This window comes from Mandrillus leucophaeus, unplaced genomic scaffold (assembly GCF_000951045.1).
Source record: "Mandrillus leucophaeus isolate KB7577 unplaced genomic scaffold, Mleu.le_1.0 Scaffold73, whole genome shotgun sequence".
NCBI lineage: Eukaryota > Metazoa > Chordata > Mammalia > Primates > Cercopithecidae > Mandrillus > Mandrillus leucophaeus.
In genome coordinates, this window is record NW_012107919.1 from 1,609,063 (window position 1) to 1,635,849 (window position 26,787).

General features: G+C 46.3%; 1 protein-coding gene across 4 annotated transcripts in view; it reads left to right on the forward strand.

Moving 5' to 3' along the window:
• Positions 1-6,012: 6,012 nt before the first annotated feature.
• The window catches only part of ELF5 (E74-like factor 5 (ets domain transcription factor)), a 35,010-nt gene continuing 14,235 nt past the window's right edge, over positions 6,013-26,787 (forward strand). The window contains exons 1-3 of one of the 4 annotated variants that reach the window (XM_011965538.1): positions 6,024-6,140; positions 14,108-14,232; positions 26,267-26,500. In XM_011965538.1, coding sequence (XP_011820928.1) covers positions 14,112-14,232; positions 26,267-26,500 — 355 coding nt within the window. In that variant the 5' untranslated portion in view covers positions 6,024-6,140; positions 14,108-14,111. Of the gene's footprint in view, positions 6,141-8,017; positions 8,302-14,107; positions 14,233-26,266; positions 26,501-26,787 lie in introns of those variants that run through there. The other 3 variants (XM_011965539.1, XM_011965542.1, XM_011965541.1) reach the window with 3 other exon arrangements.

Below are 26,787 nucleotides of genomic sequence, written 5' to 3' on the forward strand. Positions count from 1 at the left end.
TTTTTTACTGTTATATTTATCAAATTCACATTTTAACATTTCTGAAATCAAGACAAGCTTGATTATCTATCTGCATATTTAACATAGCATTTCCTCTAAGACAATTGTTTAAATCAATGGCGTATCTTATAACCAACAACATCTTAGCATTAAGACTTGGTTGACTGATGCGGCTGATCTGCATGGATCCAGCATCCCTTCTCACCTCCAATGCTCCATCTTCACATCCTTCCACCCCCATCTTTTGACCAAGGACATGCCTATGGGTGACAATCGGCAGGAGTGAGGTGTTTAGCCTAGAGCTATGGAAGCCAATGTGTGTGGTCACACACATTATCAAACTGCATGTGTGATCATTCACACTGGACAGGTGAGGAAACAGGTTCAGAAAGTTACGTTCTCTCAGCAAGTCCAGTGTTTGCTTGCCTGCAGAAAGAGTAAGTGTTTAATAATTGTATGATTGATAATCTATTGATAACCTTCATTAGCATGGTTCCCAGATTCATCAAGCTAATTAACCTGATGAGGAGGGACTGCCCCATTCACTACCCAAGATTCCAATGGCAGCACCATTAGCCCAGTCCACCCTCTAACAACAGTATGGGCTGGCCACGGGAGTCATCCATTCCTCAGACTACCATCCCAAACAACTATCTCAGAGCTGCCACTTCCTATGTGTGGTAGGAAAACATCTAAAGAAAATCCTGTCTTCAGGAGTCCTTCCTATGAGAAGGATCCCCTTGGCTGTGCCTCTCAGATCTGTGCCTTTGTAGAGGCATTATGGCTTCAGATTCACTGGGCTCACCCAAAATATAGAAACCTCTAATAGGTTGACTTCCAGTGTCTTTACTGGAGGAGGAAAAACCAGCAATGCAGTCATGCAGTTGCATCAACTATTTCACAAACATATCATAATTAAACCTATAACTATAGAATCATATTTTATTACAGATTTTAATGAAATCAAATTCTGTCATTTTCTATTACAATATTCCCCATTGACTTTGCCATTGTTTAACCTCCAGGGTGCCTTCAGTACTGGAAATAACAGAGACTTTTACTGTCCTGAGGCTCATAGCCAAGGAAAGGTTATTGAGGGAGCCACCTAACTGTTGCTCTCAATTGAATCGTGGCTTCTGGTCAGGAGGATGGTAGCATGAACAGCTAAAGAGTGAGCTGGATGTAGGAGGATGAGGGGAAAACACCCAAAGAGGAAACAAAGCAAAGAAAGAAATCTGACCAATCAATCAACCAATTGACAATCAACCAATGAAAATTGCTTAAGCACCTACTTCTGCATGAGTCTGTGCAAGGCATTTTGGGGGACAAAATATTTACAACTCTTGTCCTTGCTTTCAAGGATCCGACCAGTAATTTGGGATGTCTAAGAAAATTGGTATCTCTTCAACCTAGATTGTGCCTCCTGGAGAGGTACCAAATGGTAGAGTAATGGTAAAGTTTGTGGAGTCTGGTGCATAGGTTCCATACATGGTGTATTGGTGTATCCTGCAGAGGCTCCAGTCCTGCTTTGTGTTCCACGTGCTATGTGATATTGGGCAAGTTACTTCAACTCTCTATCCCTGTTTCCTCATCAGTAAATTTTAGGTGATAATAATGGTACCTACCTCCGAGGAATGATGTAAAGATTAAATGACTTAATACCTGTAGCATGCCTAGATAGTTCTTGGCATCCAGTAAATGCTCAGCAAATGGTAGCTATTATGATTATTCATTGTGGAAGAGGAAGGGCAACATTATCCTACTTATTATGGTAATGCCCAAAGATTGGGGCTCTCAACCAATATCTGTGTCTCTCTCTATAGCCCATTACAATAACTGCCGTTTATTGAAACTTACCATGCACCAAGAATCATAGTAGGTACTTCAGTGGTGAGGAAATTGTGACCCTGAAAAGCTGATAGCTCATCTAATGTCTCCCAGATGGCAGGTGCTAGGAGTTTGTTGTCATATACACCCACTGACAGAAATCTTTTTGTTCTTAAATATTTGAGCCAATATAGCATAGAAAATTGCATTTTCTCCAACAGACTCTTTTCTAAAAATAGTAAGTGAGAATCATAGTGACAGAGGTCTAATCCAAAGCCAGTGCGTTTCACCATCACACTATAAATCTCTCCTTATAATGGCATTATCTATGAATTTACCTAAACTTGTTTTTCTAACTCACTTTTGTTTTCAGCCTGTGCTGCCTCTTGGGTCGATAGTGAAGATGGCAGGTTGAGGGGAAAAATAAATGACAAAGAAATGTTGACCTTGATTAAAGAGCAGGTTCTAGGAAAAGCAGTTGAGATGTGAAGCCTGTTATATGTAGTGAAAAGAATAGGATGGGAGCCTCCAGCCTCTGTCAGATGGCATGCCCTTTAAGACATGTGATTTTACAATCCATGTAAGTATTGAGTGCATTCTTGATCCCAAGAACCATACTAGGCACCAGATTCAGTGAGGTACTAGAATTTCCACCGTATACTAACAGACAGATTGTGCCAGCAATAACCAGGAATCCTAGAAATCTTGAGCCAATAGAGAGGGATGGACCACCTTTTAGGCCAGTGTGAGTCCAGAGCTAAAGCAGAGAGGCCAACTTAAGCTGCTGTTTCCACAGCTTGCCTTTAACATTGGTCAGGCCTGAGTTCAACACAGATTTGGCCACTGACCAACTGGGTGAGCCCCAGCAATCATGGCACCTCTGTTTCTCTGTCTTAAAAAAGAAAGTAGTGATAGCTACCTTCCACGATAATTGTGAAAAATAACCAAGGAAATACAGGTGAGTCATCCTAGCACAATACTTGGTACATCATAGATGTTCTTTAGGTGTGATTCTCTCCTCCCTATTCCCAAAGAACTGCCCCAGGAGCACCCAGAAACTGGTTAGCACAGCAGTTAAGAGGATGGGCTCCAGAGGCAGGCAGCCTAGACTAAAATACTTGCTCTACCACTTAGCTGTGTAACCATGAACCTCTCTACTTAACCTCTCTGTGCCTCAGTTTCCTCATCTGTAAATTAGAGATGATCAGTAACTTCCTTGTCAAAAATGCATGAAGATTTAATGTAAAGAATGTAACAGGTTAAAATGTAGATAAGCCACACTTAGTTAGGGCTCCCTCTACTCCCCAAGTTTTCACTCATTTAATTCACACCCTGCAAGACATGTAATCCTTTTTCCCCATTTTACAGATGAGGCAACTGGGATGCAGAGATGTTCAACAGGCTTCCCAGACCCACCCAGACAGCAAATGGCAGATCAGAGAGTCAAACTTAGGAAGTCTTCTTCCAGAATCTGTTTTCTTAGCCACTATGTTACAATTATAAGCCCAATTAGTGTTACTTAATATTGCTGTATGGCCAGGACACCAGAAGCAGGATAGGCTGGGAGTTCTAAAATGTCTCATTCCTTCTTCTGCCCGCCTCCCCACACCCTAGTCCTTTTTTACCTTCCTCTTCCATCCCCAATCCCCATTCTTGTTGTCATTCAACACTCATAATGCAGTTCTTAGATGCTTCGTGTTCAATATCATCCAAGATCTCCACTCCAATCAAATTTAAGTTTAAAGTGATAGTTAAACTTAATTAGAGTCAAATTCCTCTTTTATTTTGGGTTTATCTTAATCATCCCTTTTATCCACTGGTCCAGAAGCCTGTAATTTCACACACAGGCACCCAGAAATGCTATATTATACATTTGGGACCATGAGACAGAGTTCATGGTCTTATACATCCATTGTCAGAAGACTTTTACACTTAAATAATTGAGTCAGTTGGGCAGCCACAGCCCCTGGGAAAAAAAAATTGAGCCAAGAGAGTACAGGAAAAAAAAAATACATAATTTCTCCAAAAGACTCTTTACTTTTTTTATTTTTATTTTTTTATTTTTTATTTTTTTGAGATGGAGTCTCATTCTGTTGCCCGGGTTGGAGTGCAATGGCACGATCTTGGCTCACTGCAACCTCTGCCTCCCGGGTTCAAGCGATTCTGCTGCCTCAGCCTCCTGAGTAGCTGGGATTACAGGCATGCACCACCACGCCTGGCTAATTTTTGCATTTTTAGTAGAGATGGGGTTTCACCATGTTGGCCAGGCTGGTCTCAAACTCCTGACCTCATGATCTGCCCACCTTGGCCTCCCAAAGTGCTAGGATTACAGGCATGAACCACTGCACCCAGCCCAAAAGACTCTTTTCTAAAAACAGTATCAGAATAACATATTTTCCCTAAAAACCTCTCCACTGAGAAGAATGTATATGTTCAGAAAGAAACATTGGTAACATTTCAGAAACCAGTGACAAGATAGGCCAGTGCCCGACAATGGAAAACATAGTGTGTAGGACTATCACAGTCCACTGTCCCCTGGGAACCAAAGAGGAAGAGAAGTACAGAATTTTGAAGCGTAAAAGAAGCCCAAAGACCATGTAATCCAGTTACTTGCAAATCCTTTCTAAGGGCAGATTCTTTTGTTCAAATGAAATCTTACCCAGAAGATTTATATAAAAGCTGAGATGCTCGTATTGAGTCAGGAAGGAACAGGGTGGTCTACAGCCTAACCCACTCTACTCCACCCCCATCCTCTCACCCACAAAAGTCATTGTAAGGGCTCCGGGGAACCCCCAGGGTTCCTCAAGTCGCAGTTTGAAAAAATCACTATTTTAATCCCACTTCCTCCTTTTGGCACTGGGGGAAAATGAAGACCAGAGAAGTTCAGGTTATCCAGCCAAGATAGGGGCCTAGGCAGTCACCTATCTTTCTTCAACAATTTTTCCATGATGACACTCCGTAGCCTCTCATGAACTGCCTTTTGTTTCTGCAGACTCTATGTGTATTTGTATTTGTGTGTTTGTACCCGTGCCCGGTGATCCCAGGAAAACCTAACAAACCAGTCCCTGCTTTCGCTTTAAAACTTGGAGTCTGCCATTTGAATACAACATCGCAGCTGCCCAAGATGGCTAGAAGCAGAATGCAAAAAGGCACAGGATTATAAATACCTGTCTCATAGATGACCTGGGACACTGCTTCACAGCCTAAATTAGGCAGTTTCTGTTGTCACCGAGAAGTACTAAAAAGCAGTCAGTTCTCAGCGAGACACCTGAGAGCTGGCATCCACAACAGGCCCCCTGGCCTATTAGCTTTGGACACCTGACTGGGCCACTAAGCCTCTTCATTTCTCTGTCTGTGAAACAGAGGAGGGGAAAGGGAGGAAGCTGCTGCACCGCTCATTACACCCAAGTGTTAGAAGTTTAATAAGTTAATGTGTCTGATGCCCTGATGGGGCTTAGGGAGAAAAAGTGGAAGAAAAGGCCCTAAAGTAGTTCTCCAAGCTGCCTATTCCCTTCACCTGGTTGGAAGGTGTAGGTTGGAAGAAATAGCAAGGGGGAGTCCTGGTGAACGTGCCCTATCAAGGAAAATGCTGCAGTCATCATAGCTAACGGAGGGCTTGCCTGGCCTCCTCTGAATCTCATAGTAGCCATAAGGAGAGGCCCCATCACTTACATTAGACTCATGAAGCCCAGGGATGTTCGTTACATTTTTCTAGGTAGCACACCTAGGAAATGATGGACGCAGAATTTGAATCCAAAGGCAACTAGCTACAAAACCTAAGGTCTTAACACCGGCCCTATAATGCTCTTCCTTCTCACCACATGGGAAAAACGGAGAAAGACATGATCTTACAAAAGCACTGCGCTCAGGCAGCCTGGGAGAGAGGCAGTGTAGACCGGCACCAGGGTGGAAACTGCGTTTCCCCTCCAGCTTGCACAGAGGAAAATTCCTCAGCAAACGCACGATCCCGCACAGCTCCCAGGGACAAGAATTTTCTGCTTGTTTACTGAGTTCCCTAGGCTGGGAGTGGGGGGTTGCAGGGCAGGGGTGAGTTGGCACAAAAGCAGGATAAAGGTAAACTTTCTGCATATGAGAACCATTTCCCCCCCTTCCAAGGAGCCGTGTCACACTGTATGTCACCGTCATCAAAGGGGCTGTGCATAAACCTGAAAAACCAAACGGACCTGTCTGTAGGTGTCACTTATATCACAAGGCTACAGGTGCTTTATTTCCACTGTACGCTGGTGCTGGGAGCGCCTGCCTTCTCTTGCCTTGAAAGCCTCTTCTTTGGACCTAGCCACCGCTGCCCTCACGTAAGCGCCTTTTCTTTGCTTTTTTGGATGAATCGTAAGGGGTGTCAGGTCTCAGAGGCTCGGCCTGGGGCCTGGGTCTGCTCGTCCATCTGCAGCTCCAGGGCCGGCACCTGCGCTGGGTGCAGTCCCAGGGCCTCCCGGGAGCTGTTTGACACAGATGTGATGGCTTGCCTGAGAGAGACCTGTTTGCCTCCGCAGGCCGTGCGGCCACCCACCCTCCTCACAGCCCCCACTCCCTCAGGATCTCTTAGCTGAACCAAGGGGAATTAAGAGAACGTGCCCAGGCACTCAGTTTTCTATCCACCCTAAAGCTTCTTTAGGAAGGGAAGCTGGATTTTACACAGAAAAATATTCAGCTTCAAGGAAAGCCCCCACCTACCCTTCTCCCCTGACTGAATTCCTTTCCCCACCGGCCTGCCCACGGTCCCCCACCCCTCGATACAGGGAACTGCCTTATTATAGTATGGGGCATTTTCAGGAATTTGTACAAAATAGTTTTAAAAGAAACCCATTTGCCCTCTGACATCTCCCCAGAAGAGAATGCTTCCAGAAAAGCAATGGTTAGGGTTTTTCCACTGTGTTCTCAGGCCTTGTCAGACTCTGCAGTGTGTGGGATTTCTGTGGGGGTGCCCCCTGCTGACAGCCGCAGGTAGCACAAGCTCTCGCCTCAGGCTGAAGCCGGGCCCGCGTGTGGATGGATGAGTCTTTTGTACGCCCGAAAGTGTGTCAGACATCATTAGGTGCAATCGCTTCATGTTACAGATGAGGAAACTGAGGCCAGAAAGGCTAGATGACTTAGGGAGGCAGCTCTGTGTTTCAGTCTAGTTCAGAGACCCAGGGAAAGGGGTGGTTTGCCCGTCCAAGTGAACGCTTGATTCTTTTGTCTTCGTGTTCTCTGTGACACTGTTTTTGATAATCTAAGGTATTCTCGGGCCAGAGTTTTCAGTTTGGTCGTTCTCCTTTTTCAGAAGGCACCAGAGTGGCAAATTTTTACATACATTGTTGATGGCTGACTTTCCCCCTCTAAAACAGGATTGAATATATGTGTTATGTCCCGTCCTTTGCATATATTGGATTGCATGATTTAAAAAAAAAAAAAAAAATCCCTATTTTAAAGATGAAGAAACCGGAGGTCAAAGAGAGGCATGAATATTTATATACTACATCTATATGAAAAAAAAAAGCTTAAGAATTTCAGCAGGCTGGGTAGTAAATGTGCCCCACGTTCGCGGCAGCAGAGGTAGGATTTAACCCCTGATGTATTTAATCCAAAACTGATAAGCTTTGCATCGAAGCCCACAGCAAACTACATGGCATACCTTTTTGGATCTTCACTGCACCTTCAGAAAAACAGCTATAAACAGAAAAACAGCTATAAACAAACAAACATGCAAACTCGCTATGCAAGCTAAAGAAAGATGAGAAATCACTTAACAAGAGGTCAGCAAATTGGTTCTCACAGCTGCTGGGGTTCCTCCCAGAAGAACAAACACTCAAGCACCCAACCCTCAATCTTTCTTTAGCAGTAAGTGTTGAAATACTCCACTGGGTTCTCCTCAGTGGGCCCCTTCTTAGGGAGGTCCAAGGGCTGGGAAATCGACCCTCCCTTGCTCACAAGGCTTAGGACAGAGTGGATATTTGGGTGTCACTGAGGCTTTGGGGAAGGAAAACCAATTTTCTTCCCGATGAGACCACTCAGAGGGTGGGATTGAGGAAGCCCTTTCTTGGCCCCCTTTTTTCTATATTTTGCACCCTATGGCCTTTTTCTGCCCAGTGACGATTTGGCCCGTAAACTGCCAATGTGTAGACGCTTAATTGGGCCCATTTTTCGTCACATGCCCAGAGTGAAGTCGATGATCACCACCACAGTCAGGAAGGAATTTTCCTCCTCTGGCAAACTGGCCAAGGCTGAGTGGTTTGCTCCTTCCCCTCTCTGTGGGAGGCTGAGCAGGGGTGCCAGGTTGTTCAGGCCATGGCGCCACACCTGTTATTGCTGCCTCTGATTTGTGTAACGCTGAGAAGCCCACTGGCCTGTGCCTCCGACTGGGTGGACGCTCTCTGGGTGCATTTGGTGTGTGAGCCGGCTCTGAGAAGGGCTCAGAAGCCACTGGAGGCATCCGGGGACCTCAGCTTCCATACCATCGCTGACTCACTCCCACAGGTACCTGCGGCCCACTTTCTCACGTGTGAAGTGAGCCCACCTGATTCCTCCACCTTGTGTTAATCATTCTTGAGCCTTTCCTACTTACTAGGCAGCTAGCACGATGACTACATTTGGGGAAAACTGATTCCAACTTCCATTGATCTATTGGTGGGCAGTGAGTGAGGGTCCAGAGTGTGTAGGGTGCCCAGCTAGCCTGGGCAAAGAATGTCCAGCTGTCCTGAGGTATCTACATCCTACTGGGGTAGAAGGCAGTGGGCACAGGAGAAAAGGGAGAAGAGGAAATCAGGGGGCTTTTTCAGCACTAAAAGTTCAGTCTGTGTGTGTAGCGGTTGGATTTTCCTCCAATTTGGTGGACTTGCTTGACCCAAAAAATCCCAATATAATCAATGTGTATGCATTTGTGTGTGCGTGCCCAGGTTTGCATGTGTTGGCTCAATCAGATGGATGTCTGCAGAAAGTCACAGAGTTAGGGCAGACCTTGGGGGCCGTCTTATCTGTGTTCTTATTTAGTAGTTGAAGAACTGAGATTTGGAGAGGGGCAAGAGGCAAAAATCATAACTCCAGGCCCAGGGCTTCTTCCATGAGGAGCCAGCTAGTCTCTCACAAAATGAAAAGTGTGTCCAGAACAGCAGGCCCAGAGACCTCCCAGGAGATCGCTGTCCGTCCTGACGCTGACACTAGGTTGATCTATCACAGCGCTTCTCCACCTTTTTTCTTTATCACTTCTCCTAAGGACCCTTTTTAGGTCATTTTTTTCTTAATCATCTCCCTACCAGAAACGTGAATATCAGAGATACACTATACATCTACTGTAGACCTTTGGAGTGTGAAAAAACACTGTAATTAATATCTCAGTTTTTTGACCGCCAAGAACTCATTTTTGTCCCCTAAAGGGGGGGGCAATATCACCCACCTTGAGCAGGCCTGGCCTAACCTCAGACCTGTGTTCGCATATCCCTGGGCCTCAGTGTTACCGCTGAGAAAAGAGGCTCCGACCACCTGCCTTTTCCCACCCATCCTGCTCTACCTCCATTAAGAGCTAAAATGTTCAATGATTGCAAAGACCTTAGAGGGCCTAGAGAAGAGAGGCTGCTGAATACAAAGCAGCCTTTATTCCTGAACTCTCACACCCACTGCATGCTGGCTAAGTAACCAAGGTCTTTTGTGGAGAGCCCAGAGTTAATAACACCCGCTCCTACTGTAATAGGAAAAAAAACAAACAAACAAAAAAACACCTTTTTCTACTTTTATGAGAGATATTTTTCCAAAAGCAAGAAATAATTACAGAAGAAAAATAGCATGTTTTACATCTGAGAAGGCCCTTAACAAAAACTTAATGGATATAATTTGCCTTAGAAGGAATTACCAAAGGGAATCAGATACAGCGTTGTGTAACACAGAGCACTAGAGAGATTACAGATCAAGTGAGTGCGCCGATGTAAAGAGGAGAAAGAATAACAATATTAAAGGAGGTAAAAATCCTATTGATCAAAGAATATTTCTAGTTTTTATATAATTCCATTCAATTTACCAAATGACCCTTTTTTAAAAAAAAAAATACCAAATGACTTTTGAGAGCAATTAGTCAGGCATAGATGAGGAAGATCTCATTTCCATTGTCACATTTTGTATTTGGTGGATTCTTTATTCGACATTAAAGACCTAGGGACTATTTTCTATTTTCTTCCATACGGAATTCAGCTCTCCTTTCTCCCAGCCCAGTGAGGTCATGTCACAGGCCTGCCATCCTCTTCTTTAGTTTTCTGAGCCTTCTGGCCCAGAAGAAAAGGGATATATTTGTCTTCAGCCCCTCACTTAAAGGAAATTTTATGAAGTCCAGTCCAGAAAGCAGAAGTGGCTTTCAGCTCCTGGGGCCCTTCCCTTCCTCATAACCTCTCACCCCACCCCTCAGCATCCTACCCCCTCCCTGGCCCCCACATTCAGCATATAAAACCAGCCAATCCGTGGGAAAATCACAGCCCAAACCCATGCAGGCTTGACATCTGTTTGATTGGGCTCCCAGGAGGAGATCCATGCCCACGATAATCTGCAGAGCATATTAACCCTCTCCAGGCATCAGAGAAGAGACTTCCCAGCAGGGTCTGGAAACTCCCAGGTGATGGCCCAGAAAAGGTGCCTAACTGTCAGAATTCAAACTCGGTTATATATTTACATCTGGAGAGGAGTTCTCATGCACATATTGTTGTTGTTGTTGTTGTTGTTGTTGTTGTTATTTTGAGACAGAGTCTTGCTCTGTCACCCAGGCTGGAGTGCAGTGGCACGATCTCAGCTCACTGCAACCTCTGCCTCCCAGGTGCGAGTAATTCACATGCCTCAGCCTCCTGAGAAACTGGGATTACAGGTGTGCACCACCATGCCCAGCTAATTGTTGTATTTTTAGTGGAGATAGGGTTTCGCCATGTTGGCCAGGCTGGTCTCGAACTCCTGACCTCAAGTGAACCACCCACCTTGGCCTCCCAAAGTGCTGGGATTACAGGCATGAACCATCGCACCTGGCCTCTCATGCACATTTGATGATGATGATGATGATGATGATGATGTTGATTGGAGATTTTCAAGCATCTGTAAAGAATTGACGTTTGCTTTCAGAATCACACAGTCCTGCCCCTCTTAGTATTGAGGTTCGATTTGCTATATAAGTGTGCCTTGGGCTCAACTGTGTTTTCAGAAAGAGAAGCAGATGGGCTGAGAGTCAGAAAACTAAGGACCTCCCTGCCACTTAACTCTGGCATCCATTAGCTATGTGACCTTGAGCTAGTTACACAAATTCCCTGAGTCTCAGCTTCCTCAACTGTAAAATGGTGGAGGTGAGGAGGGAAATTGGACTCAGTATTTTCCAACACGTGGTACTCGCATCAACTGGCAATATGCCAGATGAATCTGGTTAGGGGTTGCAAACTTTTTCTTAAAGGGCCAGGTATTTTAGGATTAGCAAGCCAAAAGGCAAAATAAAGGATATGATGTAAATATTTATATAACCACTTAAAATGTAACCACTTAAAAATGTGAATTTTTTTATTTTTTATTTTTTTGTGAGACGTAGTCTTGCTCTGTCGCTCAGGCTGGAGTGCAGTGGCACAATCTCAGCTCACTACAACCTCTGCCTCCTGGGTTCAAGCGATTCTCCTGTCTCACTCTCCCGAGTAGCTGGGATTGCAGGCATGCGCCACCACGCCCAGCTAATGTTTGTATTTTTAGTAGAGATGGGGTTTCACCATGTTGGCAAGACTGGTCTTGAACTCCTGACCTCAGGTGATCCACCCGCCTCAGCCTCCCAAAGTGCCAGGATTACAGTCGTAAACCACTGTGCCCAGCAGTAAAATTATTTTTAACTGCAGACTTTACAAAAATAGGTGAGGGACTGCATTTTGCCTGTAGGATGTAATTTGCTAACCCCTGATTTAGGTGGCGCATGCACCATTTTTATTCAAATGCTTAAATATTTATTTTTATGTATGTTTAAAAAATCCCGACTTCCAATTTATAGTGCTGATATAAAGTTTTCTTTTTAATTACCATATTTATGTTAAAACAAAAAGGGAGTTGATGATTTTTTAAAGTATTTTAAGTAAATAATAGTGCTTATAGTATATGGATTGAGTGAAATTTATGACAGTCGTAGGCAAATGACTGAAGTTTAGGAAACACTGGACTAGATAAAGAATTCGTTCCTACCAATCTTAAAATTCCATGTGTTTAATATCGCAAGACACTTACCAGTGGTGTGGGTTTGAGCTGCTATGTTCCCTTCGCAAAATGAGGAAAGAACTACTCTATCTCAACATTATTTCGAGAATCAGAAAAAAGAATTCGGGTGAGCAGATTCTTTTCATCTGTCAAACACAGATTATTATTTTTTCTGAATTGTGGGGAGATGGGATTCAGCAGAGAGTGGCATGTGGGAATATGGGAAGCAGTGAAGTTGAGACTGGCACAGGCAAGAATGTGTGCAAGCGGGGGCCCCAGGCCTGTTCTTTTCTGCCTTCCTTCCAGCCTCAACCACACACCCTTCCCCAGAGCTCCCTGCCGCCGCCAGTGTGGGTGGGGACTGGAGCACAGCAATTAGAATCATGAGCTTTTTAAACAGACACACCTGAGCCGCCACCCAGTCTCGCTGGCTTTGTATGTGTTATCCGGAATCGCAGAGCCTCCATCCCTCTTCTATGAAATGGAACTGCTTGCCAGTACCTATCTCAGAGTGGTTGTTCTGAGCAGACCAGGAATAATGAAGTTAAAGTGCTAAAGTACTTAGTATGAAGCCCAAAGTGCTTGTTGCAGTGAGCGCAGGTCCACACTCGTCTCCAAAACCTTGGGCCACACACGCTACAGAATTCCAAATTCTTCACAGATTAGGAAGGCGAGATAGTATATATATAGTAGAGTACAGATTACCCCTCAGGTTTAGGGTTGCTCAAAACATTAATATTTCCGCACTGCATCATAAGAATATTCACTCAGTGCAATAAATAAAACTGATACCATAGTTAATAAAACTCTATAACATATATATGTTGTATGTATGAGTATGTATATATAAAACAGTATATAAAACTATATAACATCAATTCAGGACTATTTTGTGCTAGAAAATAAGATTGCAGCAAACACACACACACACACACACACACTTCCTTTCAGTTTTCAGAGCTTTCAGATTTCAGAATTATGGATTAATCATACACAGTAATTCTTACCTTGTTTTTATTATTTATTTATTTTTTGGGGGGGCCAGTTTCTGTGGCTCACACCTGTAATCCCAGCACTTTGGGAGGCCAAGAAGGGGAGAGCACTTGAGGTCAGGAGTTCGAGACCAGCCTGGCCAACATGGTGAAACTCCATCTCTACTAAAAATACAAAAATTAGCTGGGCGTGGTGGCAGGCACCTGTGATTCCAGCTACTTGGGAGGCTGAGGTGGGAGGATCGCTTGAACCTGGGAGGCAGAGGTTGCAGTGAGCTGAGATTGCACCACTGCACTCAGCCTGGGCGACAGAGTGGGGTTCCATCCTAAAAAAAAAATCAATTTTATTTTATTTTTATCATTTCAACTTTTAGTTTAGATTCAGGGGGTATGTGTGCAGGTTTGTTACCTGTGCGTATTGCATAATGCTGAGGTTTCAGGCGCTATTGATCTCATCACCCAGGTACCAAGGGTAGTATCCAGTAGTTAGTTTTTCAGCCTTGGCCCCCTTCCCTGCCTCCTCCTTCTGGTAGTCCTCAGTGTCTGTTGTTCCCATCTTTATGTCCAGGACTACTCAACATTTAGTGCCCCCTTCTAAGTGAGAATATGAGGTATACGGTTTTCTGTTCCTGATTAATTTGCTTAGGATAATGGCCTCCAGCTGCATCCGTGTTGCTGCACAGGGCATAATCTTGTTCTTTTTTATGGCTGCATCTTACCCTGTTTCTAGAAGCATATTATTGAACATCATAAGTCAGAGTTCAGGGGTCAGATGTGAGCAAACAGGAAACATAAATAAAGAGGCAGTATTGCATATTCAGAGCCTCCATGCTCAAGTCCCCTCTTTGCCACTTCCCAGTTATATCACTTGGGCAATTGTCTCAACCCTTTTGCCTCAGTTTTCTCATCTAAAATGGGAATAGGATGTGGCAAGGATGGAATCATGTCACTTGTAGGTGACATTAGAGGGTGCCTGCTCCTAGTGAGTGACGTGTTTGTTATGATTTTTAAAAACCAAGTATCGCCCTGCTAGGGGCTTCTGCACAGTGTGGCTTCAGGAGTCCCTCACCCCAGCCTCCTCACGACCTCTCCCGCTGTTGCAGGGTGATGTTGGACTCGGTGACACACAGCACCTTCCTGCCGAATGCATCCTTCTGCGATCCCTTGATGTCGTGGACTGATCTGTTCAGCAATGAAGAGTACTACCCTGCCTTTGAGCATCAGACAGGTACGTACGTTTGAAGGAGCCCATCTGAGCGCAGCCAGGATGGGCTAGGGCAGGAGGTGGTGCTGGCCTCAGGTGGAAGACAAGGCTGTGCTGGGGCCTAAGAACATCAGAGTTCAGGGCAGAGGGCTGGAGGGCTCCTGGATGGAAGGAAGGGCAACCTCTTGCAGATAAAAGGTGCTGGAACCCTCACCCCCAAACTCCCTAGTCCTGTGGCCTTGCGGCCGTGCGCGGCTCAGCTAACCTCTCTGAGCCTCATTTTGCTACCAAGTAAAACATACGTCTCTTAGAGTTATTACGATATTTAAACAATGTAGTAGAAAGAAAGCCCTTAACCCAGGACCTGGTATACTGTGGTTGCTTGATCATGGTGATTTTAGTCAACATTTACCGAACACAAGCTGTGTACCAAACCTTGTGCCAAGCACCATCTCATCCTTGCCAAAACCCGATGAGATGAACAATTATTATCCCCGTCTTATAAATGAAGAAACTGAGATACAGAGAGGCTAAGTGACTTGCCCTGGGCCTCACAGTTAAGCTCCATGCAAGTTGACCCATCTTATAATTGATATCACACTGTGGTTATTGATATTAATATATCATTATTCTCTGAGCTTCTATTTCTTTTTCCCTAAACCAGGGGTGATGAGAGCTACTATAAGGACTAAGGGAGCCAAAGGGTGTAAATATGTAGCCTGGCACAAAACAAGTGCTCAGTAAATATGAGCCGCTCGCTGTTCCCCAGGCCTCCCTCCCCACCCTTCCTCCTCTCTGTCAGCTGGGATTTCTCCACCTGAGAAGGCAGCATGGGACCTTGAGAAAATCCCATGCCAGAGGGAGGCCAGCCGAGCTTTGCCCCACAAAACCCTCTGAGGGCCTCTGTCACTGAGGTGCTTGGGTGACCACACATCACAGCACACCTGGCTGACTGCTGTCACGACAGAAGCACGCACTGCTCAGCGGTCCTGCAAGTGCCAAATAAGCTGTCAGTCCTCACTGAGTGTTAACCCCATGTAGGAGTCCAGACTCAGTATCCGGAGGCAGGCAGTGTGCAAAAGAGGCTATGTCTCCAGGGACTGCAAAAAGTCCACTACCAGAAGCCCCTGCCTCTGGGGCCAGGGGCCAGGCCACACTCACAGACTTGAGGCACTAACCTACATAATGGAATCCCACACCTGCCCCCACCCTACAAGGACACACACACACACACATGCGTGTGCGCGCACACACGCATATATGAAATCTCTTACCCTCATCTGTAAGGTCTAGATCATTGCATTTGGACTTGAATCGAACAGATACATTGTACAATTCTCCTTTAGGCGTAAGAAGCACCTTATTTCCCAGAAAGATATGAGAAATGTACTCCATCTCCTTCCCTTGAAATTTGGTTAACAGGTTAAATCCGAAGGAGGAAAATGAAAACTTTCAAGTCGCCCTGCCCTCCCTATGTGTCCCACAGTGGTGGGGCCCAGCTCCAGGCTCTCTCTCTACCTATGCATAATACCAGGCCTCACTTAAGCCAGACCTGCCATTGTGGGAGCCCCTTCTTTCTGCCTATTCTGCTGGGAAGCCATTGGGGTGGCAGTGGGAGGGGCGGGCCACAACCGCCTGCCCCAGGCAACGGCCTGGACAGTGAAGCAGCAGCTCTGTGTCGTGAAGACCTGGTGTGTCCCAAATGGGAAGTCTGGCTTTGACACTGGCTGTGTCATCTTAACCTCTCATGTCCCAGTTAGTTTTCTCATCTGTAAAATGGGAATGACCACAGTGCTACACAATGACACATATGCGAATGAAATGAGTTATTACATGGGAAGTGTTTAGGACACAGTCTGGTACCTGGTAAGCACACATAAGTGTTTAAAAAATTGAAGGATTAGCTGGACTTGGTGGCTCACACCTGTAATCCTAGCACTTTGGAAGGCCGAGGCAGGATTATCACTTTGAGCGTAGGAATTGGAGACCAGCCTGGGCAACATAGTGAGACCTCGTATCTATAAAAAATTGTTTAAAAATTAGCTGGGCATGGTGGCACATGCCTGTAGTCCTAGCTAATTGGGAGGCTGAGGCAGGAGGATCCCTTGAGCCCGGAAGACTGAGGCTGCAGTGAGCTGCAATCATGCCACTGCACGCCAGCCTGAGTGACAGAGAAAAAAAAAAAGAGAGTCAGGGAGCAGGCACAGTGGCTCCTGCCTGCAATCCCAGCACTTTGGGAGGCCAAGGCAGGCAGATCACCTGAGGTCAGGAATTTGAGACCATCCTGGGCAATGTGGAGAAACCCCGTCTCTATGAAAAAATACAAAAATTAGCTGGGCATGGTGGCACGCACCTGTAGTCCCAGCTACTCGGGAGGCTGAGGGAGGAGGATCCCTTGAGCTCAGAAGGTTGAAGCTGCAGTGAGCTGTGAGTGTGCCACTACACTCCAGCCTGAGCAACGGGGGAGACTCCATGTCAAAAAAAAAAAAAAAAAAAGGATTAGTTTCAGTTTGGGATAATGAATAAGTTCTGGAAGTGAATAGCACCGATGACTGCACAACAATGTGAATGTACTTAATGCCACTGAACTGGACCCTTAAGAAGAGTTAAAATGGTTAAGTGTTATATTGTGTATATTTTACCACAATTTTAAAGAATGAAGTTAACAGAAGTGATCACCAGTGGCGTTGCCAGAGTTCCTTAAATCCATCCAAGTCTTAGATACTCAGACACGGCTCTCCGGCCAGAGGCTTCTGTATTTCCATCAGCATCATGAAAGGTTAGACCAGGTCATTGCTAGGATTCCTTCCAGAAGCTTCTGTGATTCCTGCATCAGGCAATATCGAAGACACAGCCTTCTCTTCCCACGACCCATTGAGAGAACAGAAATTCCCATTAAGGCATGCGGCCAGTGAAAATAAAATATCCTTCAAGACTGGCCCAGGTTCCTAAGGCTCCCTGAGGGATGGAGCCCCCAGGCTTTCGAGTAGCCACCAGCCCTCGGGATTTCAGGGGAAGCTGAGTATCTCTGACCTCCAAAAGGTCAAAGTTAAGTGCGAAATGTTCACCTGGAGTGAACACCTCTCTTGGAGCTGCCTGGGCACCAGATAAGCCTCATAGCCCCTGCTCGCCTCCACATCCCACAGGTGGGAGGAATAGCAGGAGGGGCCTTCTGTCTGTTTTCAACAAGGATGTTGCCACCAGAGAGGTTGCATCTGTCTGGAGTTTCTGCAAAAGCCCCCTCTGCCAGGGCTGGGTCAGGAGACAGCCAGCTTTGCCTCTGGGCACTGCTCAGCCAACTTTCCCTGCTCCGTGGCCAGCAGGCTCTGAGACACCTCCCCTGAGGTCCTTACCCACCTCCTGGGAAATACTGTCTGGAATTCTGGGCCCCCCTAAAGATTGTCCCAATGGCAGCTTCCCGTTCACCCAGGTTCATGGGCAGGCACTGCCGCTTACCAGCCATGTGACCTGCAGCCAGTTTTTTGAGATATGCTTTCCTCTGCCTCCTAGAGCTGGGGAGATTGAATGAGATTTTGTGTACAAAGTGTTTAGTCACATGCCTGGCACTTGGGAAGTGCTCTCCCTAGCCAAGTACTCCTCACCACTCCCTGTTGGGTAGAAAAACAGCCTTCCCTCTCCTCTCTTCATTGTCCATATTGAACAAAAATAACAACAGATCTCCATCTCAAGCTTCCCAGTTCAGAATTTTTAGCAGCTTAGATATTTGAGACCTGAGGGTAGGGAAGTAAAAGGAGAAAAAAAAAAAAAATGATGTGCCTTCTAGACAAATGATGTCTGGGAGAAGGAAGGGTGGAACACTCAGCCTATTTAGGAAAACCAGCTGTTCTCAAAAACCCTTCAAATGGCTTGAGCAGAGCGCCGCGGAATCGGTGCCCTGGTGTGGTAGCCACAAAGGACTCTGACCTGTTCTTTGAAGCAGGACTTGGCTGCACTGCAGGCTGGAGGGTGGACAGTCACAGATTGCAAAATACTCTAGAACTTCATGAACTCACCCTGCCTTGCCTGTGGCTTTTTCAAAGTCAAGAATGATGACTACTGGAAAATGTATCCAAGTGGGCGGGAGGGTTGGTTGCGGGGGGAGGCTGCATGTAGTTCACATGCATATGATATTTTTAAAAGACGGTTTCTCCAGTCGAGTTCCAGTAGCCGACCCTCCGGTAGTCATTGAGTACCCTGGTCTTGCCGCTACTTTCTTTCTGGAGTTCTTTCCTTAACCTCCACGGACCCACATCACTCCCCTGACAGCCAATGTGCCACGCACACATGCAGCGCCTCGTTTGCTTTGGAATCTTGCTTATACTTTGTCAGCTGCAGACGTTTCTAACCTGAGGTTCCCGAGAGGCTTTGGGGGTTTCCCAGATGTTCCTCAGGGACCACCAGAGAAGGGAGTGGAAGTGATATTTGAGAAGATGGGGCTTCAGTCCTTCTGTCTCCACCTCCATCCCTAAGCGTGCTCCTCCACTTTAATTCTGAAGATAGTAGAGCACAGTGAGGCTGGGCTGCAGGAGCCAGAATACACCCAGATAACCCATTCCTAGCTCTGCCACTTACGGGTTATGTGAGCTTGGAAAGGGTCACACCTGCGAACCTTACTTTCTCCCTTTGTAAAATGGGTGACATGATATAGGACTTCACAGCATTGTGTTGAGGACAACATGAGAAAGCACAAAGCATTTAGCGTGATGACAGGCACATCCTAAGTGCTCGATAAATATGTTAGCTATAATATTATTGCACAACGTGAGATTTTATTTGAAGAAAGCACTTTTTGTAAGGGAAGAAAGGCGCAAAACCCACTGGTCAGAGAAAGAGGCATTTGGATCCCCACATGGGCTTTCCTAAGCAAGCTTCATGTTTTATGTACAGAAGTTTGAAAGCAGATACAAAGGAAAGAATCTAAGAACTTCTAAATCAAAACCAGATCAACAAATACAAAATCATCTGAAAGTCTGAGGTGAGCCCTGTGGCAGCGCCCACACCTCAGGAGGACTCACCTCTAGCCCAGTCGACATGCACCTGAGCCTTCTGGGTGACCATGGCCCCAGGACTGCTCAGGGCTTGGCTCTCTTGGCCCCTTCCTAACTCCATGGCTCCCAAGGCCATGGCTACTTTGCAGCCAGCCCTTCTCCTCTTTTCTCTATCCAGTTTCCTGTGCTGCACTGGACTTTACTTTTCCATCTCGTGGTCTAAATCTTTCCACAGGCTATGCTGGAAAGCCAGGAAGAGGTATGGGATGGAGCTGGACTGGCTCTGGGAGGAAACTTAAAAGCCATTTATCACTTCAGGTTTTCCCTCGTAAAGTCCTTCCTTTCAGTGACAAAGCAGCAATTGATGGTGCCTCTACTGCCCAGTTCATTCACCACCTCTCTTCAGTGCTGCCCCGGGCAAAACACTTTCCCAGCTCCCTGTGCTAGTAAATCATGCTAATTACAGTCCAAGGCTGTCTAACTCGGGCCTCCTCTGACCCAGACTGTCTGTCTTGTCCCAGCCAAGCCCTGAACTTGCTTTACTGTAGTTGTTCCTCAGCTAGATTGAGGAAGGCCCCGTTCCCCTGAGAACAAATGTAGTCCCCAAATAATAGCCAATAAGAGGTGACTTATACTGAAAACTTACTGTCGTTCAGATACTGGGCTAAGTTCCTTACATGCATCATTTCCTTTTCACAACAAACCTCCTAAGATATAGGTACTATTGTTATTTTTATTTTTACCAATGAAGGAATTTGAGGTCCAGAGAGGTTAGGACAGTTTGTTAGAGTTGCACAGCTAATCCATCGAAGAGCCAAGATTTCAAATCAGGAAGGTCCGTCTCCACAGCCCAGGCTCAGTTGCCACACCCAACCCTGTGACTTCTATGGGAAGCTCCCTTCCACTCCAAGAGGCTCATTGGCAGAATCCTAGAATGGAGGCTGGGAACAAGAATTGGATTCTTGTACAGAATTCCTGTAGCTGGCAGGTTCATCTAACTTCATAAACTTTCTTATCACTGCTCCCCAGTCAGCAGAGGAGAAAGATCAAGATCTACTCCAGAGGGACATAACTGAAAGCTCTAAGCTGAAACTTCTTTTACAACCTGCAGATTTTGCATTCTGCTGCATATCTATTTTGTTGTAATATAAAAATCACACCAGGCACAGTGGCTCATGCCTGAAATCCCAACAATTTGGGAGGCTAAAGCAGGAGGATTGCCTGAACCCAAGAGTTCAAGACCAACCAGCCTGGGCAACATGGTTAGACCCCATTTCTACAAAATTAAAAAATTAGCCGTGCATGGTGCTGCACACCTGTGGTCCCAGCTACTCAAGAGACTGAGGCAGAAGGATTGCTTGAACCCAGGAGGGTGAGCCTGCAGTGAGCTGTGTTCAAGCAACTGCACTCCAACCCGGATGACAGAGTGAGACCCTGTCTCAAAACAAACAAACAAATAAAAAATTAAAATTTTCCCTCAAAATGTTTGCTTTGAGTGAGGCTCCAAGAAAATGAACAGTGTGGGTTCCAGGATCTTTATATAGGAAGGGCTTAGGGACAACAATCCATTTGGAAGAGATGGCCAAAGGACTTGTCTGGATTTTTTTTTTATTATTATTATTTTTTTTTTTTTGGAGATGGAGTTTCTTCTCTCCTGTCACCCAGGCTGGAGTGCAATGGTGCCATCTCAGTTCGCTGCAACCCCCACCTCCCAGGTTCAAGCAATTCTCCTGCCTCAGCCTCTCAAGTAGCTGGGATTACAGGCGTGCACTACCACGCCCAGATAATTTTTGTATTATTAGTAGAGACGGGGTTTCACCTTGTTGGCCAGGCTGGTCTCAAACCCCTGATCTCAGGTGATACACCTGCCTCAGCCTCCCAAAGTTCTGGGATTACAGGCGTGAGCCCCTGCACCCAACCTGGAAATGATTTTTTAAGAACGCTGCTTAATAAGGTTGAGAAGACATCAATTATCTATAACAAAGAATGGAGGTGGGGGATTATCGGACCCACCCTCTGGCCTATCTATTGAAGATGCATAATGAATATTACGTGACTTTCAATTAACTGTCCTGCGCACCCTGGGGATACAGCACCACCATCACCACGCTCTCCTCTGCTCAGTTTCAGAAGCCTGAGTCTCGTGTGCGTCCTGATGATTAAGCATTTTACAAAGTCAAACGCAGACTCGCCTGTGTCCCCAGCTTTTAAACCAAAGATGGCAGCATTAAGGCACCTAACTCAGGCTGGCAATGCGGAGACAAATTAGCTAGTTTTGGTTTCTAAGTTTGGTTTCTAATATAATTCCTATTTTTTTAATGAAGAAAATAAACCGAAGGTCTAGAAAGGGACAAAGCTGCTGGCTTACACATTTTAAAAAAAATTAGAAGTGTTTGAAGGAATGTAATTAAAGTGGTGGCATGGAAAGCCCAGGAGGTAACCCTAATATTGACAAGTGTAAGTGGATGATATTTAATGAGCACTTGCCATAAGCCTGGCCCTGTTCTAAGTACTTTCCATGTATTAATTTACATAATCCTTTTAATAGACCAAATAAGTAGGTCCTATTATTTTTATTTTGCAGATGAGTCCAAGGAGGCAGGACTACTAAGTGTGAGAGACCATGTGCCCTTTCAACTTTGAAGGGGAATTCAAAATATAGGAATCCTGGTTTCAAGTTTGAGAACAGTGATTTTTCAAGGAGCCTCCTGGAGCTAGTACCTTCACCTCCACTCCCAGCAAAACAGGGTTGCTTTTTTCCAGATACGTTTTAACTTGAAGAAAGTATTATTCAACTATAAAAGAATCCTTCAAAGTCTTAGCATGCCCGCTCTAAACAATAATCTTGAAGGAGACAAGTGTCCAAAAGCCTGTGAGATTCTTCATCACAAAGTGATGGCCAGGAGTGATCCAGCGCATGAGAACATTTTGACTGGGCTTCCCGTGGTGTTTTGTAAAAATCAAGTCAGTTGCCACACTTGAAAATAGAAATCAGGAGATTTCAGTTAGTAATCTGGTCCTGGCAACACAAGGCCCACCTTTCCACAAGGCAAGGGATCAGATAACCATTGTCCACTCTGGTGTGAACTTTCCAATCCCCACTGTCTCCACATGGGGCCACTTCAGGCATAGACATTATCTGCTGACCCTGTGGGCATCTGGTGCACCTACCCAGCGCTGAAAGCTAAAGTCCTCCTTCTGAATTTAAATGCATCTCAGGTTATAGCATCATTTGTGAAAATACCCCCAGAATTTCTGAAAACTCCCTCTAGCTCAATTCTTCCATCCAATGCAGCTGGCCCTGAAACAAGTGTCCTGACCCACTTCAGACTTCAAAAGAGCTGGCAGAGCCTGCTGCTTAATAATAGTGACCTATGGGCATTCCGAGTAAGCCTACCAGGCCCAGGATGGGTCTCTACCGGTCGACAGAGAGAGAAGGGCCTCATGGCTCAACTTCCCCAAAATGTTGAGATTATTTTATAAATGATAGAAGCATTGAGAAAATCACTTTACATTTCCAGACAACACAACCCATTAAAAATAATATAGTCTGCCAGTATATTACCCCTTATTTTATTCCCCTGAATTCATGTCTTCCAAGTAGCAAAAGGGTCTTCATCATGTCTTCATTAAGGTTCTAAACACTATCATCTTCAGTCTCTCCATCCTCTTTCTGATTCTTCAAACCTAGATTGTATTTTTTATTTTTTCTAGTCAGGCTCTGCTTATCCATTATTTATAATTACAATTATACATACGTGCCTTCATCCAAATCTAACTTTAGTCAGGCTTGAGATGTGTGCCCAATTTGGTCCTCCTCAACCAAGAAGAGTGGGGCATGGTAGGAGGGAAAATGCCCACAATTAAGAAGAGTTGGCGGGGCCTAACTCCTTTACTGACCGGCCGTGTGACCTTACAGGGGTCCCGTCAGTCCCTGGAACGGCAGTCTCCTCATGTGTAAAGTGGAGAGAGTGTCAGTCACCTGGTCAGTCACACTCACTGAGGTAGGCCTGTGGTGGGCTAGGCCAGGCTCCAAGCACTCCTGGTTCAGGGTGAGCAAAAGCTCTAGGTCCGGAGGGGAGGGATGAGGAGGACGCCTGAGGGGCACTGAGTGGAGAGGGGGAGACCCTCTGCGAGGGGGAGTGGGGATGAGCAGACATTCCTCGGGAGAAGGCAGATGGGGACCACGTTCCATCCAAAGAGAAGCCCCTGGTGAGAAGACTCTGGGCCATGGAGCCTCCTGAGAGAGGAGAGCAGGAGAGGGGCGGGTGAGGAGGGGCTGACGGCGGCCTCCCTCATCTGGGCAGCCTCCGCTCTGCCGCCCTCCTCCGGTCCTGAGGATGGGACCCCCGGAAAAGCGCCCCCTGGAGGCCTGCCATAGCACCCAGAGCAGCCATTTTTCTCCCAGCTCTGGGGCTGTGGAAGGAGTTTGTGGATGAGGAGAGGGAGCCTCCGCAAGGCTCTGGCTCCGCTCCAGGGGCCAGGGCCGTACACAAAGCCGCTCTGTGGGTGAGCTTCAAAGCGGAGCGCCGAGGAGCAGGGAGCCAGCGCCAGCAACACCTTCCCGGCGTGGGGCCGACTCCCCGCCCGGGCGTTTCTCCGAATCCTTGAGGCCCCCTTGGCTTCCGCAAACAATATGGCCCTCTTCAAGTGCCAAAGAAAATAACAAGGGGGTGGAAGCAGAGAGGGGAGGGGAGGGAAACAGGGGAACAGAGCCTTGGCGAAACCTTTCCATGAAAAGAAATCGACTGTGCCTTCCACGGCCGCACACTGATAGTCATCTAGGGCAGGGCCCGGGCAGAACCCGCAGCTGAAAAATGTCAAGGCTCATAAACATCCCTCACGGGACGCCAGGAAAGTCCAAAGGCCCCTCAGGTTTACTAAAGCCAGAAATCAGTAGATGAAAGCTCAGGCCGAACTCAGGAATGGCCCCTTGTTCTGCCAGGAGCCCCTGCCTGCCCTGAAGAGCCCCCACAGGCCTGGTAGGCCGGCTCCAGCCAGTGGCCAGTGAGCAAGACCTGAGTTATCGGTCTCACCGGCTCCCTGGCTCTTCCTATCTGCCAGGTAGAGGCTACGACATCAGCCTCAAGCACCCTGGCACAATATTGACGCTTTAATGTGAATGCGTATAAAATTCTGAAAATTTTTAAATAAAATAAATCAACTGCCCCTCCACCCCCCTTCGGTGGTAAAAGAGATCTCTGGAAGACCTTTGAGTTTTAAGGGGAGCCTCTATCTCCTCTTTTGTGGTATAGCACAGTTACACCTACTGGATGGGATTGTTGAGAGGTCCTGAGAAACTTGAGATGACAAAAACACGTAACGCCTCGGCTGGCACGCAGAGGGTGCTGAGTGAGTAGTAGCACCTGACTGGCACAGGACCCACCTCCTGCCTGGAATCATCAGCAACTGACAATGGTGCGAGTTCTACTCACCTTTAAATGCTGCAAATGGCACCACTGCCATTTGCTGTGGAGTCTAACATGTGAGGGACCCTTTCTGTCATCGTCACCTTAGCCTCTCTCTGCTCTCTGCCTTTCTTCTCAGGCTCTCGTGTTGTGTTCTCTCCAGCTCTCTCCGTGCCTCAGCCACTCTTCATGTTCCATCTCTGCTCTGTGCTGACCCTCTGAGGACCAGTAGGGCGGCGTGGGGAGAGCAATGGCTTTCCAGTTCAGGCGAGGGTTCAAATCCAGCTCTGCCACACACTGGCGTGGGTTCTTGGGAAAGTCCTCCATGACTTTCAAGTTCCTCTTCTGTGATCTCCTGGGGGACAGGGACCAAACCTGTCCGCCATAAATCTTTAACACACAATGTGTGGCTGCACACATAGTAGATATTCAATAATAATGTTTGTAATAGCATTTAAATCCTCCAGGCTCTGTTCCAAGTACTTTTATGTATATTAAGTCATTTAATCTGCAGAACAACACTATGATATAGGTGCTATAATTATTCCAAATTTACCAGTAAGGAAACTAAAGCTTTTATTTATTGAAGGAGATGAATAAATGAATGAATGTATTCCATGGCAGATACAATAATTGTTTATGTCAAAGAGCCTGACCAAGTACCTAATACCTCACCTGTTCCATACCTTATGTCCACCCCACTTTCCATTTCTCCTAAGAACAGTAGGACAGAACTGTCAAACACCAGATCTCTGCCCCTGGGCCAGGCAGAGCCACATCCCAGCCTCCCAGACAGATGGCACTCACAACTGTCTAGGCATGTACACAACTCCTCTAAAGGAGGGAGGGGCTCTGATCTCAGGATAGAAATTACTCCAAACACCACCAAAAACACAACAGCAACAATACAACCAACTGTCCTGTGACCACCTTCCTCTGGAGGTGCCTACCATGGTGACCCAAGGACTGTCAGACTCTGGGCAATGTCTAATAACCCAAGGTTCTTGGCACAAGATGGCCAGTAACTGTGCAGAAAAAAAGAGCCAGCATTGGGCAGCTGCCCTTTAAAGCACAGGGAATCAAACCAGTTTCAAATGGTGTCTGACACACAGTAGGCATTTAGTAACTATCGAATTGGTTGGTAAGTTTCTGTGCACCATTCTACATACATTAACCCCAAACTCCATAACAGTCCTGGGTGTTGAGTATATTGTCCCCATTTTACAGATGAGGAAACTGAGACTTCAGTGCCCACAGACCTTGCCCAAGTGGAAAGTAGTAGAATCAGAATTTCAACCCAGCTTATCAAACTGCTGAGTTTGTTTTTTTGATATCATGTTATCTGGAATCAAATAACTGAAGGGCTGTTTTCTTTCTTTCTCCACTAAATGCCTTGTTTTAAGCATCAGCACTAAGTCTGGTTATTTCTTGTCCCTGTCATTCCCTCTCTGATGCCAAAGTTCATCTTTGTAGGATCCAGTCCCTCTGGTTTTCTCTGCAGAATAGAAGGTGACCTGGGCACTGCCGAACACCCAGGACTGGAGGCCCTTTCAACTCATTGGCTGAGGGATGAGGTTGTCACTTAACTGATGGATCCTTCAGGGGCCCTCTCGAAGGCTGTCTTGGGACTGTTGTCCCTCACTTCTTTCTCCTTTGGTGCAGCCTGTGACTCATACTGGACATCAGTCCACCCTGAATACTGGACTAAGCGTCACGTGTGGGAGTGGCTCCAGTTCTGCTGCGATCAGTACAAGTTGGACATCAATTGCATCTCCTTCTGCCACTTCAACATCAGCGGCCTGCAGCTGTGCAGCATGACGCAGGAGGAGTTCGTCGAGGCAGCTGGCCTCTGCGGCGAGTACCTGTACTTCATCCTCCAGAACATCCGCACACAAGGTCAGTGTTCAGAGGGCCGGGCCTCCAGGGGAGGGACTAGGATTAGGACCAAACCACTTTGAGAAGTCCTTTCCCATCATGTGACTTGCACAGCAAAATTTTACTAACTGGAGTTCTTGTTAACCCAAACCTTCAATCACTGGAAGCTAGTATGCCAGAATTGGGGATTTTAGGGAAAAGGGAGCAAGTTACAAAAATTCAAGTTGAGTGCATTTAAAAAAAAAAAAAAAAAAAACTACCACCACGTTCAGGGACTGCCCAGGCACCAGGCTGATAATAATACAGTA